This window comes from Aythya fuligula, chromosome 24 (genome assembly GCF_009819795.1).
Source record: "Aythya fuligula isolate bAytFul2 chromosome 24, bAytFul2.pri, whole genome shotgun sequence".
Classification (NCBI taxonomy): Eukaryota; Metazoa; Chordata; class Aves; order Anseriformes; family Anatidae; genus Aythya; species Aythya fuligula.
The window spans coordinates 3,190,562-3,202,746 of NC_045582.1; the positions used below are offsets into that span (position 1 = coordinate 3,190,562).

At 53.8% G+C, this 12,185-nt stretch overlaps 1 protein-coding gene across 5 annotated transcripts in view; it reads right to left on the reverse strand.

The window, feature by feature from the left end:
• Positions 1 to 12,185, reverse strand: part of KANSL1 (KAT8 regulatory NSL complex subunit 1) — a 91,543-nt gene that overhangs the window by 6,217 nt on the left and 73,141 nt on the right. For 3 of the 5 annotated variants that reach the window (XM_032202602.1, XM_032202601.1, XM_032202603.1), the window contains exons 6-11: positions 11,706 to 11,898; positions 9,030 to 9,195; positions 4,967 to 5,152; positions 4,411 to 4,572; positions 3,928 to 4,079; positions 618 to 736 (exon numbers count right to left, since the gene is read on the reverse strand). In XM_032202602.1, coding sequence (XP_032058493.1) covers positions 618 to 736; positions 3,928 to 4,079; positions 4,411 to 4,572; positions 4,967 to 5,152; positions 9,030 to 9,195; positions 11,706 to 11,898 — 978 coding nt within the window. The remainder of the gene's footprint in view (positions 1 to 617; positions 737 to 3,927; positions 4,080 to 4,410; positions 4,573 to 4,966; positions 5,153 to 9,029; positions 9,196 to 11,705; positions 11,899 to 12,185) is intronic. The other 2 variants (XM_032202604.1, XM_032202605.1) reach the window with 2 other exon arrangements.

A 12,185-nucleotide genomic window follows, 5' to 3' on the forward strand; every position in this document is an offset into this window, starting at 1 on the left:
TCGCTGCCCCTGCCCAGCTCCTGGCGCTGCTCTGGCAGCGTGGCCAGAGCCTGCGGGGGCAGAGGAAGCAGAGCAGATGCTGCAGCGTTTCCTCCTCTTCCTCTGGCCCAGCAACAGGCTTCATTCAAGATCGTCTGAGCAAGGGCTGACAGCTCACCTCCTCGCACTCAGCTCAGGCACAGACTCCCAGTTCCCACGGCTGCCTCTGCTCCTGGCCACAGCCACCCTCGGCATCAGCCCCCCCAAGCCCAGGGGGCCTGGGCACACCTGGGTGCATGGAAAGCACCAGGAAGCACCCGGACCTTCAGCTCACTGCAATCAGGAGCTTTGTAGAGGGGCAGAAAACAACCAGAATGACTTTGGGTTGTTCAGGGAGACGTGAGCAGCGCAGGTGGCTTTCCTGCACCATGGACGCTGAGACAACACAGTCCTACCTCAGCCCAAAGTCTGCCTCAGTGATATGAGCCAAAGTTTTCCAAATTTTCTCTTCTTCTCAAGGAGGAAGGAAGCCCCTTTCCTCACCAGCCACTGGAGCAAGCCCTAGGCTTAATTTGAGGCCTGAGAGCTGCGTGGTGAAAGCAGGCGGCCCCACCTCGAGCCGGGGCTGGGGCACGTACCTGGGTGTGAGGATCTCTTTGTACTGCAGCTTCTCCACGCGCGTTGTTGCAGCGACAGACATCGGGATGACGATGTTGTTAATATCGAAGGAGCTCTCCCCTCTCCTCCTCCTTGGCTGCTGGAACGAAAGGACAAGAACAACGTGAGAGAGGGCTGCAGGTTTTGCCGCGTTAAACCATTGACACAAAAAGGACGTGGCCTCACGGGACGTGGTCTCATGCGACCGACAGACCCCAAAGCCAACAGCAATTTGTGTGGGAACAGAATTTGCCTACCGCCTGCTGGAAGCCCTCCTTCCCCATGGGCACAGGGCGACCAAAGCCCTTGGTTTGGAAGGCACGAACAAGGACAAGGCTGCGGTGGCCCCGCAGGCACTGCAGCGAGGTGAGCAGGGGCTGCTGAGCTCCTGCCACCATCTCCACCCTGCTGCCACCACGACATTGATCCGGCTGAAAAGCCAAGCCAGCAAAAGATGAAGCAAGGTCTCCTTTACTACAATCTTACTGCTTTAATACAATCCTATTCTCTCCTGCCTGTGCGAAGGGGGCGGTGAGACCACGGGGGCAGAGGGAAGGACCACGCGTCTGGACCACAGCCCCGTTCCTCGGGGCACTGCAGGGACCTGCCAGGAGATGCTGTGGCAAAGCAGGAATGGGAAGCAGCCAGACAGCAGCAGTTCATCTCGGGTTTTGACAGCTGTACCGAGAACCTAACAGCTTCCATCTGCATCGTACTTCTGACTGGAATAGCTTTTCCAAGACAGAAATAAGCTACACACTTAGCTATTTAAACCGGGCTGAACGCTGGGTGCCCTCCTACCATCTGTCTATCCCAAAACCTCCCCCAGACCTGTGACAGCAGCACTGCCGGCATGGCGACACGAACCTTCCCCATCAGCTCGGGGTGCTGCCTCCCTGACGAAGACACCTGCACCTTACCTGCGCCCCCTCTGATCCCTGTGGCTTTTTGGACAGAACCACGTGGGAGCCCAAGCGCAAGGGACCCGCTGCGGGTGCTGGATGAGGATGTGAGCGGGTGGGCAGCTGCCATCGCCCTGGTTCAGGTTCCTCGCCCTGTTTTTCAGCACGTTCCTGGTGTTTGGGTGGTATTTGGGGGTGCTCTGAGCTGTGCGCACAGCCCCTGGGAGCCAAAGCCCAAAGCTGGGTGCACCCCAGCAGGCCGGGCAGGCTGTGCTGCACGGGGACGCTCTGGTAGGGTCATAGCACACCCAGGTGGGGCGAGGACGTCCTTTTTTACATCTGTTCCCTGATCCGAGAAGAACAGTAGCCCTTCCCCATGCAGAATCCTATTACCAGATGCCTTTGTGTCCCCAAGCAGCAGTGTTCCTGTATTACGCTCGGAGTTCAACCCACACTCGCTGACAGCACTTCGCTCAGTTGCCTCAATCAAATTTGTATCGGATTTGGTAAAACACAACAAGGAGCAGCATTTCTGAAGCAGAATCTGCTGGGGAACCACAGAAGAAAATGAAGACTGCAGGCAAGACTGCACAGCCCCGCTGCCCCGCAGAGAGTTAGGGTGCAGCACACTGCACCTCTCACGAACACACCTCTCCCTTCAATCCAGCTCATTCCACCTCCCCTAATGAACAACTCTGGGAGCACTGATTTCATGCAAGGCTCTGCATGCTGGTAGTTACTGCAAAACCATTAAACCAGACCCAAACCCAGGCCTGCCTTACAGTAACTCATGCATACACCGATAGCTTCGGGCTTTTGGAAGAGCACAGGAGGCTTTCTGGGACTGGGGAGAGTTGCTGGACTTTGGTGATCAGCAGATTTGTTGGATTTGTCATCTGTTTTCAGAATCGACACTCCACTGAGATTGAATGGGGAAGCCTGTAAGTCAAAGCTGCAGCCTCAGCTTGTCTGCAGGCTGCAAGAGACAGACTTTATAAATCCTAATTTCAACACGAACAGGCACAGCCATGAATGCAAAAAAAACCACCCACCAACAACCATTTCTCCAAAACAAATATAGATTCTGCTTACCACATTTGTTTAATTCTCCAATCTATACTACAGAGTCAAAATCTGCCAGTGCTACGAACCGAGAAGAGTCTCGGCAAGGAAGGAAAGGAGTTTTAGGAACCAGCTGCCAGGATGCACCGTTAACGGCCCACCCAGTCCGCTCGGGCAGTGAGGGGTGGCGCAGGGATACCTGGCAGGGCTTCCCCTCGCCCTTCAGTGACATTTTTGAGGGCATCATTTCAGCTGTGAGGCTGTCAGCACCGCTCAGCAACCTCGCTTTTCAGAAGGGGTTTATGAAAAAGCAGCAAGAGAAGCGGAAAAGCAAGCCCAAGAGAAGCACACGAAGCAGAGAGAGATGGCATCCTGAGACACTACAGCTGCTGGGAAGAGCTGTCCCCTTCCCCACAACACCTAGAGCCTTCTAGCAAAAGCTACCATTGCTGGCTGGGTTCTTCGGCCACCCTGAGCTGGCATCATTGATGACACAGCTGATGACGCAACAGCAAACGTGTGTTGGGCAGGAACCCAGCTGGGAGCTGGCGGAGCTCGGAGCAAGGACCAGGGCACGCGGCGGACTCTGAGCCAGCAGGGACAGATGCCTCTCACCCGCCCCACGTCCAGCCTGGGCTGCAACACAGAGAGGGGCCAGGGGCTTCCCTGGGCCACCTTCAGAGCTCAGAGCAGGATGGAGCTGGGGTCCTGCTCACTGATGGCTTTCAGGCACCGCTCCATGAAGGTCCCAAATTTTGTCATCCTTCTGGGAGGCTGAGCAGCTCTCAGAGGGCAATATGAGTTAAGCAACTGCTGAAACCTGTGTCCAAGTGCAAGTTGAGGTCCCAGCCAGCACTGCTCTGCCCCAGCCCCATTTCCAACCCAGCACACACCGAACAGGCTGTGAAGGGGAAGACATCACAGTGGAAGCACTGCTGGAGCAGCAGCAACACGCTGCTGGTGCTCAGCTCTTCTACTCTTTTTTTCCTGGCATCCACAGACAACTTCAGAAAGCAAAATCCGGATGTGGAGCAAAGCCAGGGGACTACTGGGAACAGGAACATTTACCAGCAGCTACTGAACTAGCAGTGAACCTCTAATTGCAGCTGACTGGCTCTCTGCACAGCCAAAGTCAATCCAGAAACGCAGCAAACCCAAAGGCAGAGCAGAAAAAGGGCCGGCGATCCCACCATCAGCTGAAGCAGCGGGTCCAGCGAGGTAAGAGGAACACCGAGCCCTCGAGTCTAGGTGGAACAGCTCGAAGGCTGAGCCACGCCGTGGTGGAGAGGAGCTCAGAAGCCCCTCCAGCCAGGCAGCAGATACTTACGGCTGAGTTGGAGGTGCCCTGTGAGCTCGTGCTGGCAGGGGCAGAGCCTTCCGAGGAGGTGGACAGTTGCCGTGCGATAGGGCTGTGAGGGGCAGGGGTCGCAGCCGCCGACAAGTAGCTCGGGCCACCGACGTCTGCGTGATGCTTCAACACTGCACGGGGAGGGAAGGAGAAAACAGAGAGAGAGAGAGAGAGACGTTAGCCACAAAAGGCCGGGGGGCTGGGGGCAGAGAGAAGGACCGTCTGCACCAGAAATGGCCGGTGCTGAGGAGCGCTGCAGGAAAGAGAAGCGTCTTCTGACCGCAGCTGCCAGCTCGCCAGGCCCTGCGGGATGAAGCAGTTAGAGCACACGAGGCGTCGCTGCGGTGGTGACAAGGCCCAGAAGCAGTGCGTTCCCCCCTTCTCCGAGGCCGAAGGGGGAGAGAGGCTGGGTATGCAGCAAAGCCCAAGCTCCCCCCGAGAGACCTGGCCGTGGGAGCCTACCTTCACTCCTCTCAGATGAGCAGTCTCGCAATCGCTTTTTGTCATAGGCAGGAGGCTGGACAAGCGAGCGCTCTGGCGCTCTCTCGGCCTTGGACACGGCCGTAAAATCGTCTAAAGCCGGCCTGTGTGCCTTGTCTGGTTGGATTTTTTGATGTGAGCGCTCTGAGGAGGGGAACAGAGAAAGAGCTATGAAACGCCAGTTTTCACCTCTCTTTCTGTCGGCACAGGAGGCTCGGGCAGGACGGAGCAGCTCCCTGAATCCAGCCAGGTCGGGCTCAGCACCATCCCGGCCCCGGGCAGCCACGCTGAGCTGAGCGTTGGTGCTGCCCGTGCTGGGAGAGCTGCGTGAGCACAGCCTCGGGCTGGGTGAGGAGGGGTCCCTATGAGCCGAGACCACCTCAGCATCCTGCACACGATTCACCTTCAGCCCTGGCCTCATCCCCAAGGGCTCCGTTTGCAGGGCATCCTCCTCTCTCCTCCCAAACTGCACTGCTTTTGGGTACGAGACCGGGGCGGTGTTTGTGCACGCGGCAGGGACGAGGAGAGGGCCACTTACTGGCTGCAGTGAAGAAGGAGTTCACCAGCTTGTGGCGGTCCTTGCGAATAGGGTCGGACAGGCTGCTGGTAGGCATGGGGGCTCTGTGCTTGAGCGAGAGCTTTTTGGGAGCTTTGATTTTCTCGTAGGGTTTGTTCTGCCACTGGGATTTCAACATGCTCTGGAAGTGCAGGCTCGTCGGCACGTCTGCAGGAGGACACGAAACACAAAACACGGCGCTCACGTTAGCCAAACGATGCCCCAGAAACACCACGACTGCCCCCCAGTCCCCAACAAACACAGCAGCTTTTGCTGCACGGCCCGGGTCTGCCTTCCTCGTGCTCACGGAGGACCTGCAATGTTAGGATCCAGCTTTTCCAACCTGCAGCTCTTGGAGAGCACGTTATTGCAGCCTTCACAGCCCAAGTACATCCTGGCAGGGGAACGAGACCTTTGTCAGGAAAGCCACGTGTCTCCACCACTAGCAGGCACCTCGTGTGCCCATGTTTTGTTCTGCTATCTCAGATCTGACTTCCAAGAAGCCCAGTTATCTCAGCACATCAAATCTAGAGAAGTACAGGCTGGAAGAGAGAAATTCAGCTGAAATCCTCCGTTTCAGGTCAGCCCCAAAGCCAACCGAGCGCTGTGTGAAGTTAATCTGCCTGATGGGGCATCTGAACCACCTAACGAAGGCTGCGCTACGCCAGGACACTCCGGAGGCTCCAGGTGAAGGCAGCCACGCCAGGGCTCTCCCCAGGCAGGGGCTGGGTCACTCAGCCACCCACGAACACAGTAGGCTCCACTCGTCCTCAGCACAATCCCACGGCTCCCTCTTTGCCCCTAATCCTCTTCCCCAGCACCCCGAGCACCTGGCTCCACGTCGTCCTGCCTGCTCACAGCCAGCACGGGCTGTGCAGCCGGCAGACGCTGCTTCTGCCCACATTTCTCAGGCTTCGTTTCACCCCAATCCCACGCACATGTGCGCCGCTGACCTTAGCTGAAGGATGGGAGCTAATGAGATTATTCAGTGCTGTGCTTGGGCGGACAGCCTGAGCCATACGGTAGTCTACAAACACCACTAGGTGGACCAGGAGGCTCCCTCAGCCTCAGGAGTGCCACAAATAAACCTTCCTTTCACACCCAGAGCTTCAAACCCCCCATCTGATCACCAAACGCTGGTGCTGTGCATCCCTCTGCCGAGCCCCAGCTCTCTTCTGAGAGCCCAGGGGTCAAAATCCCAGCCTGGAAAAGCATTAAAACCTTGCAGGTTAACAAATTCACATCTCGGTAGTTCTCTTATCTTCTCCAACCACCCCTAAGATCTCTGTATATCAGCACGAGGTTTGGCATCCCACCCATCAATCTCCTTCCGAGCTGTCCTGACAGCTCAGTGCTGGCTCCGGCTGCTGAAACCAGGAGCGAGAAGCACGAAAATGAGCACGAGCAGTACAAACATCCCTCCCCTAGGTCTCACACGACATTTTCACAGGGATTTTGAAGCGACCTTGCTCAGAGATGAACCTTCCCAGGCCCCGCAGCAGGAATAAAGCTCCCTGCAAGGCCTGCAGAGGGGACACGGAGCTGCCCTGTGATTTGGGAACTCCATCTCGATAGCCTCAGAGGGCAACCTGAAGGGACTGAAGCCCTGCTGATAGGCTTGATGGCTGATATTTGAACCCCTTCACAATTTCCCAATAGGTCCAGGGACTGGAAAGCCCCAGCAGAGCTGGGACAGGCAAACAGGACAGCGGGAGAGCTGGCAGAGCTCGGGCTGGAGCCCGCTGTTATTAATAGGGGGAACCTGACTCTCAGGAAAAAGCCAGGACAGCTGCGTTTAACAGGCTTTGACAGCTAAAGCTCTGGTTTGGCCCCATCTGTTTGGGAAAGAGAGGTGATCACGGTGCGACGGCAGCTCTTTGGCCACCACTGCTGTGTGCAGAGACACGTCCCGAAGAGAAGAGAGGGCTCAAACCCTCTGATTATGCAGCCAGAGAGGTTCAAGAGCAGGATGCTGCAGCCTCTGGGAAAATGGCCTCTTTGCCAACCTTCTGCTTTCTCCTGGAAATTCACTCCCTCCACAGCAGCTCACGAGTCTGCGGCAGGACGGGCCAGGTTGGGAGGGAGGAGAAAAAGGAAGGCAAACCGTGGCAAGCAGAAAAACGAGTAATGTGCTGTGTTTTTTCCTCTGCCCTGCCACCAGCGCTGGTTGCAGCGGAGCCCGCGCAGCGCCGGCGCCGCTCCTCCTGCAGCGCGCTGCAGCCTGCCCAAGGACCGGCAGATGGCAACCGCACCGAGCCCGCGCGCCGCGGCTCCCATCCTTCCCACCAAGGTTATTACATCATCTGAAAATTCCCAGCTAGAAATCAGCCGAAGCAGAGAGAAAAAAAAAAAAAAAAGCAAAGGGAAGGGGAAAAAGCGCTCGCAGAGTGGGTTAAAAGGCACCGAGCCTCCCCGCCCGCCTGCCCGCCAGGAGAATGAAAGGAGCTGTTTCCTCCTGCAGTGCTCCCGGAGGTTTTGCCCTTGGCAAACTGCACCGGAGAGCCCCGGCTGCTGGAGGAGCCCCAGGGACGGGGGCTCAAAGCGAAAGGCAGCACATGCTCCCGGGTCGTTGGACCGATCGCTCTCTGGGTGAGCCCCCAAAATCTGCAGGCGGGAGCGCCGGCAGCAAACGGCGCTGCCACTCGGCGGGGAGACAACTTCAGGCTGAGCGCTTCCCCTGCCTTGCTGTAATGCCTTGCTGGGAAGGTACCCCCAGCCCCAAAAAGCAACCCTAGCAAAACTCTACGAGGCACTAGGGAATAATCCAAGTGACTCCGTCCCCGGCTCCGGGAGGGAGGCAGAGGAGGTGCTTCTGTGCAGACCCTTGAAGCTTTAAACACCCTTGTTTTAAACACAAAGTTTTTAATCTCCTGCAGCCAGAAGAGATCTTTCATCATGTGAGCTGGCTGCGGCTGACCCTAATAAAATGGATGAGGCTCTGCTGGTGGCCGTGATGCAATGGTTTGTAACAGGGCTGCTCGCCGCCCCGCGGGGTGTCACATCCAGCACTCCAGGCAGAGGATTACCGGTGCTGCGCCGCAGGAGGTCAGCACATTCAATTCCTGTAGCATTCCTTAACACAGGGATGTTTCTTAGGGATGGGTGGGGTTTTAGTTTTTAAAAATAGCCCAAATTTGTTTTTTTAAGTCTGCTTTAAACACAGGGCTCCTGAAAGATGCCAGATTAATTGTTCCCAGACATGCCATGCATTTCCTACTGTTGCACAAAGTTTGCACAAAGCTGGAATTTAGCTCTGCGCACACCAGCCCCATGTCTTAACCCAGACCAAGCACTTCTCATCACCAGCAGCAGGAGCGTGCAGCTCCCTCCGTGCGGTGCCAGCAGTGTCTTATACCCCGAGCCTCTCCTAGCAAGCAAAGCAACTGCTGTTATGTTTAATTCCTGGCTCTCCTGATAGAAGTGCCAGTTTGCAGCCCTGTATTCTGGGATCAGAGGGAAAAGATGACAGGAGGACACCATTTTCCTGCAGGGCAGTTGTTTTTGGTCAAAGCAGCAGCTTGTTTTTAAGTCAGGAGCTTAGGAAGCAGAAGACCCTGGAAACTACAACTACCACAGCGCTGGGAGAAGTCCCTGCGCACTGAGTGTGAATGCCCCACAGCTAGGGGTGGTGAATTACTCCTCTTAACGATGACTAACCTTGAAACCAGAACGCAGGGAAATGAGCATCCTAATGGGAACATCCCTTCTTGTACCCTCTGACCCAGCTCAGCTCATTTACAATTCCATACAAGGTCAAAGAAGTTTTCTGTGACTTCAACCAATCCACAAGTAATTTTACACAGATGAATAAATTCTGCAGAAGCCAATATTTCTCAACTGGTTTGTAATGACACCAGCCTGAGGGCCAGGTCCCAGCGTGGACTCGCAGGCTCCAGTAAGCGCTCTGCTCCTAAAACCACTTGCAGACGAAGGAGCTCGGTCTTAACAACAGTGCCCAGCAGCTCTGCGATTCCTTGGGGTGAAGCCCTGCACGTCCCACGTCTCCCATTTCGGGCCCCGGTTGTCCTGTGGGTGCCGTGCTTACCATCAGGGAATGATAGAACAGGATGGATGCAGGAGTCCAGCTGGGAGAGGCGCTCCAGCAGAGGGGCATCGTACTGGATTTCCAGAGTCGTCGAGCTCCGGGTGCCGCACAGAGCGCACGAGGGGTTCACGTCGCAGCTACATCGCACCAGGCTGTTACGGTGGACCTGGGAAGGGGACAGGGAATTCAGCAATTCAGAGGTCACGTTTCTGTTCACATGTTCCCCTTTGACAGCTCATGAAAAAAGTCCTCAAGGCTCAGGTTTTTTGTAACACCCTGCAGAAAACCCACCGGCTTAGCGCAGACTCGGATGGACCCTTTCACCTCATGTTAACAAACCTGAGAACTGCAACTCTCCTGCACTGCTGAACATCTAGTAGGTTTGACTAAAAGAGTTTATCTAGGTTGAAAAACTCATTTAGAAAACCATGAGGCAGCATAATTTCATTGTCAGAGAGGAAAAACGCCTTTTTCTAGTTCAGACAAGTCAGAGAGCCATCGTTACGCCAAGAGCTGGCACCTACAGGGATGTCTTTACAGAGTGAAGAGTTTTTCCTCTTGTTTTTTAACCAGGACAGACTTCCAATTCAGATTTATAGACCTCAGACTTCCTTTACATGAAACTACCGTGGCACGGATGCACAACTGGATGTAAAACCCATAGAGAGACAGTAACCAATGAGTCCCTGTCAGAATGTGAGGATGCTTCAAATTGGATCCTGTAAAAGCCTGGTCTGAGCCTAGCATTATTCAAATAATTTCCACTAATGACTTGAATGATGGGAGAGAGAATATCCTGAAGGCTCAGAAGGGCTGCGAGCACCTTGAAGAAAAGAGCTGCAATCCCAGGCACGGTTACAAATTAGAGAAGTGATCTCAAATAAATCAAACCCAACTCACTACGGGCAAAAGCAGCAGGCAGGCACTGCAGCGACCCGTGACGAGGAAGAAGAGCCAAGTGAGCAGCAGCTCTGCCCAGAGGAGCTCGTGGTGGTTATGGATCAGAAAACGAGCATGAATCAGCAGTGTCGTACCATTACTGAGAATTAACACCCCACGGGGCTTTACAAACAGGATGGCTCTGCGAGTGAGGTAATCCTGCCTCTGCTCGGCGTTACTCATGGGCGAGCTGGAGGGCTGCGCCCAGTTCTGGGTGCACATTTCACGAAATGCATGCACCAAATGGAGGGAAACCAGAAGAAAAACAACAACAAAAAGACAAAAAGATCCAAGAGCCACGTCCTACGTGGAGGAACAGAGTGGCCTGGGTTTGTGTAGTGCACAGATGACAACATTAAGAATTACCACAATAATTTGCAAACTATCAGGAAAACTGCTGGAACGAGGCGTGGAGCTGACCAGTTTACGCCAGGACTTGGACTACTGGTAATATCTTTATTCAGTACTGTTCCACAAGACCGATCCCGTTCCCAATCCATGCAGGCTACCGAGCCTCTCCCCTTTAAGCCTCTCTTCTTTTCTACAAGCCATCTCCTCACTTGAAGAATATCTTCTCTTGAATATCTGGAAGAGCCCACACAAATCCTTTGCTACCTAGCACTTCTGCCACTCCTTGGAGCTGCTCTTCTGAACCAGCTCTGATTATCAAATGTAGTAGATGAATGCGGTCAAGAGCTAACTCAGAATTAAAAGACCTTCCTTGAACAGCAAGTGCACAGTCAGCACTACCTATGGGATGGTAGATAGCTTGTCAGCTTCAAAACACTGAAAATCTCACAAGCAATCACTGCAGAGGTCCACCAGAAATACCCCAGGTTAACTGGTTAATCTTTTGCTGTTTTAAGCTAACTCAGCTGGCCAAGAATCTGTTTTGCTCAGCAGAAGGATGATTTTTGGGCTTTCTCTTTTAAACTCTAGCTCCTGCAGAGTGAAACCCCCTGAAACCTCGTGGTAATGAAGTTTGACTTGAAACACTGACTCAAAGGTAAGTGAATTTGAGCCATCTATGGTTCTGCAATCATAAGAGCACAAATGCACAGAAAAATGTCCTTATTCCCTCAATTTCTTACCATCTATCCTCCAACTGACAGTTTATGGCATTCCTAGGGGAGGTCAAAAATGAATGAAGCTTGGCCTTTCCTCACACAGGGTGCTCAGGGAATAAACTGTATTTCCACTGAACTGAATCCTGCATATGGGCAAGGTAGGACTATGCAGAGAAGAGTACAAAATTAAAAAAAAAATAAGGAAAGGAACAGAATCACAACATTCAGTGATTTCCAAAGGTAAGTAGCAGAAGGGAGCAGGGTCACTTCTGCAGGCCTTTTGCAAGACATCCCCTATACACCTGGGCAGACAGCTGCAGTTTTCCTCGAAGCAAGCAGCAGCAAGTTCTTGGTCTGTGTTAATTCCTGTGCTCAGGGTGAAGGTTTCCTGATACCTGACTTTCCAAAGGTTCACTTCACTGCTCAGGCTTTACCACATTCAACTCCCCAGCCCGAAGTTTACCTTAGGCTGGTTGGTTTTAGAAAAGAAGGCCTCATGTCAGAATTCAGCATCTCCCCTCCACAGTGACAGCTAACAGAAGTCTCCATCAATTAAGAGCCTCTCCTCTTTGTGTAAATGGTAAAAGCAGTGGGCCAACACATCAGGAGCTTACCAGAACCTTGTGCTACATGCAGCAAAGGAGAAAAAGAAAAAAAGGACAGTACTAACCTTTTTGGAAAGGGGCATAATGCTGCTAGGTCGAACAAGCCGCCGCTTCTTACAGCTCAGTACTGGGCGAGTGCGAGCTGCTACACACGTTCCATCAGATGAAGAAACCATGTTCAGTCGTTGCTTTTTATGCAAGAGCTCCTCAGCTTCCTGGCCATCTCCCTGAGCGTGTTCTGCCAGGCCAGGCTGAAGACTGCCCAAAAAGAGAGGAGAGGAAGAAAGACGAGCGTTATTCATTCAGCCATCCCACATGACCCAGCAGTACCAGACAGGGTCGAGATTCAGACCTTAGCAGGGTTAAAAGCACTGCAGTTTCACAAGGCAGTAGTTTTATTAAGCCAGCTCAAATTTCTGCTTTTGCTTTGGTCACTTTCCACATTCTCTCCCACCTCTCAACCTTTGACCAAAAAGCTTTGGAAGTTCTGAACAAAAAGCAGTTCTTAAAGCCAGGCATGGAACAAGCTCCCCAAAAGCCACTCT